A 4,484-nucleotide genomic window follows, 5' to 3' on the forward strand; every position below is an offset into this window, starting at 1 on the left:
AATGTGCACAGTGGGGGAGTTATGTACTCTTCCAAGTATCTTTTTGTTATTCAAATCAGAAGATATTCACCAAACGTAGATGTAGACCATAACAATCAAGTAAAACATTAAGAATAATTGCTTGTGATGCAAATGAAATCTCCTTCAGTGTCTTAATGATCTTCCAGGAGAGTTGTCCAGGTGGCCCTCTGGACCAAATTACCCAGACAATTCCACACCACAGATATGTCTTTGATTAATACAGAAAGTTACAGAAATTCAATAGAGGCTGGGGTCAGGAACAAGGCAAACATGGAGAGTTAGGCTAACTCCCAACAAGCACTAAGTTTAGGTTCATGCTGGATGATGGTATTTTAATACGGTACATTATTCTAAACCCATGTCCTCTTGTTTGTGTTTCTTTCTTTTTTTGATATGGAAACTTGTTTACTTGTAAATCATTTCATTCGGGGCTCTTACAGCTCTTAGAACAATCCATACGTCAATTGTAGCAAGCACATTTGTACATATGTTGCCATCATCATTTTCAAAACGATTTCTTTCTGAGCCCTTGGTATCAGTTCCTCTTTTTTTCCTCCTGCCCTTGTGACTCTGATAAATTCTCCTTGGATCTGGATGCAAACTCTGCCTCAGCTGCTGTGAAGTAGGCAAATCGCATCTTTCTCATCTGCAAAATTCCGGTCGTTTAGCATATCCCGCTGGAACTGAAGAAAGGGCAAATTGTGAAAGCACTATTAGTATTTAATAGCACCAGGCGATCTGAAGCACTTACTTTGTAGTATGGATTGCAACTCAATTTAAAGAAACGAAAAATCCTCCGGACTGGATAGACAACATCAGGAGAACTAAAAGATTGAAGCTGTCAATAATTTCCTTTTACTCGAATCCACAGTTCACAGCAGCAGTCAAATTAAATGTATTGCATTCAGCAAACCTGCTGCACAAGAGCAAGGATGTCACGTTGAAGACTCAAGTGACCCTGCCAAACAGTAGTCTTTTTAATCTCCTCACATGATTTGTGGAACTAGGCAATGCCTAAGGAAGCCTGCAGAATTGTTGCATTTGAATTATGGTATTGGTGAAAAAGAGGGAAACTGCCAGTGGGCAAACAAAGCTGTCTCGGAAGAGTCAGAATGCGGCTTAGAAGCTTAGAAGCTAGAAGACTTCTCTGGCATACGTTAGCCACGTTATCCGGAGACATCAGTCATAAAGAGGAAGGCCTTCCAAGAGTCGGAATGACACTGGCCGCCACAACGGGCTCAAACTTGGCTATTGTGAGGATGCCGCAGGACCAGGCAAGATTTCGACCGGGTAAATAAATAGCTGTTCCGTTGTGCACGGGTTCGCTCTGAGTCAGAACCTTCTCCAGGCACCTAACAGCAACTGCCGCTGCTTGCTGTTTGTGACCTCCTTCCTCTCTAAAATTTTCCGTACAAGAAGCAAAAAAAAAAAAATTAAAAAGGCAGCTTGCTCCGAAAACACCTGCGTCTCCACGTCCCCTCCACGCCGCGAGCCCACGGCGCCCGCCCTTCTCTGGAGCGTGCGCACAGCGCCGGCTCCGGTTGGCTGTTTCCGGGTGGCGGTCGCGCGCTGATGACGTCAACTCTCCGCGCGGCAGAGCGTGCGGTGCGCGTGAGACCGGGCGCCGCTTCCACTTCTGCCGGGGTCTCACGCCCGTGTGGCCGCGGGCTGCCACCATGAAGGAGACGCCGCTCTCCAACTGCGAGCGCCGCTTCCTGCTCCGCGCCATCGAGGAGAAGAAGGTCAGAGCCCCGCCGCCCGCGAAGCTGCGTGCTGCCTGGGCGCCGCGCCGGCCTCCTGCCCGCACGCCCGAACCGGCGGGCCCTGGCCCTGGGCCCCTTGGGGCTGGGGCATCCTCCGTGCTCCCCACCCCCACAGTCCAGTTCCGTTTTTGGCTAGACGCGTGCCACCCCAGACTGCCGTTGCCATGGCGCCTAATTTCCACTCTCCCGCAGAGGTGGAGAAGTCTGGGACCTATTTTCGTCCAAATGCAAAACCCACTATTGTCAATTCCAGCTCACTAGGATTTTGAGACTTAAAACCAAAAACGAGACCAACTCGTTTTTCTCCCAGAGAACAGCTCCTGAATTTGAACTGCCGACCTCGCGGAGAGCGGCCCGATTCTGATAACCCACTGTCTCTTCGGCTTCTTAAGGCGAGCCACAAACCACAAACCAAACACGGATAAAAACCTCAATCAAAAAGAAAGCAGAAAGTATTTAAAAACTAGAACAAATTTAAATGGATCATAAGCGAGATCAAATGATAGCGTACAAAAATTTAACCCAGTTGTATCAGCAACAGTTTACTCTCGAGTGCATGTTACCTAGGGTCTTCATATTTGTTTGCTTGTTTCTCAGTGTTTTTCTGTATGTGGAATCCAGGATAGGTAAATATAGAGACAACTAGAGTAATAGTTCCGCGGATGTGTGACAAGGAGGTTGGGGGCAGATGGGGAGCCAATGAAGAAAACGTTCTAAAACTGTGGTGATGATTTTACAGCTTTCTTTATGTGATTGCATTATTGGAGGGGGGCGGGAGGGGGGAAGTGGGAAGCAAATACGACTCATGGCGATCCCCTAGGAGAGGGCAGCACTGCCCCCGTGAATTTCTGGGATTGTAACTTCGTGAGGGGGTAGAAAGCCTCCCCTTTCTCCAGAGGACGGTTGGTGGAGTCCCAACTGTTGACCTTGCATTTAGCAGCCCAGAGCAATGGTAGCAGACTGCACCACTATCCCAACTCTTGGCATGTAGCAGTTATCCAGAAAATTGTTTTGAAAGAATAAATGAATGAATGTGTTTACAGCGGCTGGATGGCAGACAAACCTATGATTATAGGAGCATCCGAATCTCATTTGGAACAGATTATGGCTGTTGTATTGTGGAACTTGGAAAAACAAGGTATAAAATAATTCACTCTGGGCGTAAGTTCAATGAAAGCAGTTTATAAAGACCCTTGACTCAGTTGGTTAGAGAATAGCTGAGACATCTATACAGTACATTATTAGATGCCAAAAGTAACTTTTTTAAATAAATCTTTTTATTGGGGGCTCTTACAGCCCATATAACATTCCATACCTCCATTGTATCAAGAGCAACTGTTTTCTTTTAACACAAGATTTTTCGTGTTATATTATAAATAAAAAAAATTATTAATTTTTTAATAAAATTTTTTTCTTCCATGTGATTTTCAATGCTCTTTCTGGCCTGTGTGAATTCTGTAGACAGTCAGCAGTTACTGGCTGTGTTCTTCAAGCACTGCTGTGGCCGGGCCACCTGTTTCACATTGTAATGTGAGGAATGTAGAGATTCTGAGCATCTAGTCCTCTTTCTTGCATGACATGAGAATTAGGTTTTATGAAGTGATTATATTTGGTCAGATAATAGTAACAAACTATGCCATATAAAAAAATCTTAGGAAAGAAATTTTTATGCAATCTTGGGTCCAATAAACTAAAAGGGGAAAGGTGAAATCTGTTTTAAAATTTTAGGAGGCAAATCTATTATAAGAAGTTGGTTTGGGAGGAAGGATTCTTGTTGCTAGCACTTGGGTATTACCAATATGTACTTTATTCTTACATATATTTTATTGATAAGTAATTTTCACTTTTTGTGACCTACCAAAGCAAGCACATTAATACTCAGATGAGACTGACATGCAATTGATAATGTGTTTTAGATTTCATTCCTTATTTTAATTGGAAATAAAATATGCTTATTTAACACTTTTGTATTCTTTCACTTTTCAGAGTTCTTGGACAAGTGTCATGTGAACTTGTTTCTCCAAAACTTAATAGGGCAACAGAAGGTATTCTTTTTTTTAACCTTGAGCTATCTCAGATGGCTGCCCCAGCTTTTGAACCTAGCAGGTATTTAAAACTTTTTCTTAAAATGATTTATCTTGTGGAGAACCTAACAGCAGTGAGTTCTTGTTTTAAAGCCTGGTGTTCTTGGTGTAAGTTCATTTCTGTTTTCATAGGCAGTCAGATCTCTTGGTGAAGCTGAACCGACTCTTGGAAAGATGTCTAAGAAATTCCAAGTGTATAGACACTGAATCTCTCTGTGTTGTTGCTGGTGAAAAGGTAGGGACGAACATTCCTAACTTAGAAATCTCCAATTCTTAGATTTTATTTGATACTATTCTAATAACCTTATAAATAATAGAAACAGTGGTAACATCATATTTAAGTATGGAATATATGGAGAGAAAAGCTAAGTCACTTATTAGGAGTCAAAAATCTGGCTGGTCAAATTAACCATAATTAAGAAATAAGTTTTAAAGCAGTGGTTCTCAATCTTCCTATTGCCATGACCCTTTAATACAGTTCCTCATGTTGTGGTGACCCCACAACCATAAAATTATTTTCGTTGCTACTTTATAACTGTAATTTTGCTACTGTTATGAATCGAGCGACCCCTATGAAAGGGTCATTCGGCCCCCAGATTGAGAACCGCTGCTCTAG

General features: G+C 42.9%; 1 protein-coding gene across 2 annotated transcripts in view; it reads left to right on the top strand.

Moving 5' to 3' along the window:
• Positions 1-1,656: 1,656 nt before the first annotated feature.
• The window catches only part of EXOSC9 (exosome component 9), a 20,890-nt gene continuing 18,062 nt past the window's right edge, over positions 1,657-4,484 (top strand). The window contains exons 1-4 of one of the 2 annotated variants that reach the window (XM_045290213.1): positions 1,657-1,763; positions 2,828-2,922; positions 3,771-3,890; positions 4,001-4,103. In XM_045290213.1, coding sequence (XP_045146148.1) covers positions 1,698-1,763; positions 2,828-2,922; positions 3,771-3,890; positions 4,001-4,103 — 384 coding nt within the window. In that variant the 5' untranslated portion in view covers positions 1,657-1,697. The remainder of the gene's footprint in view (positions 1,764-2,827; positions 2,923-3,770; positions 3,891-4,000; positions 4,104-4,484) is intronic. The other variant, XM_004716487.3, reaches the window with a different exon arrangement.

Source organism: Echinops telfairi, unplaced genomic scaffold (genome assembly GCF_000313985.2).
Source record: "Echinops telfairi isolate 266 unplaced genomic scaffold, ASM31398v2 ScPeMD7_33;HRSCAF=127, whole genome shotgun sequence".
In the NCBI taxonomy this organism is placed as follows: Eukaryota; Metazoa; Chordata; class Mammalia; order Afrosoricida; family Tenrecidae; genus Echinops; species Echinops telfairi.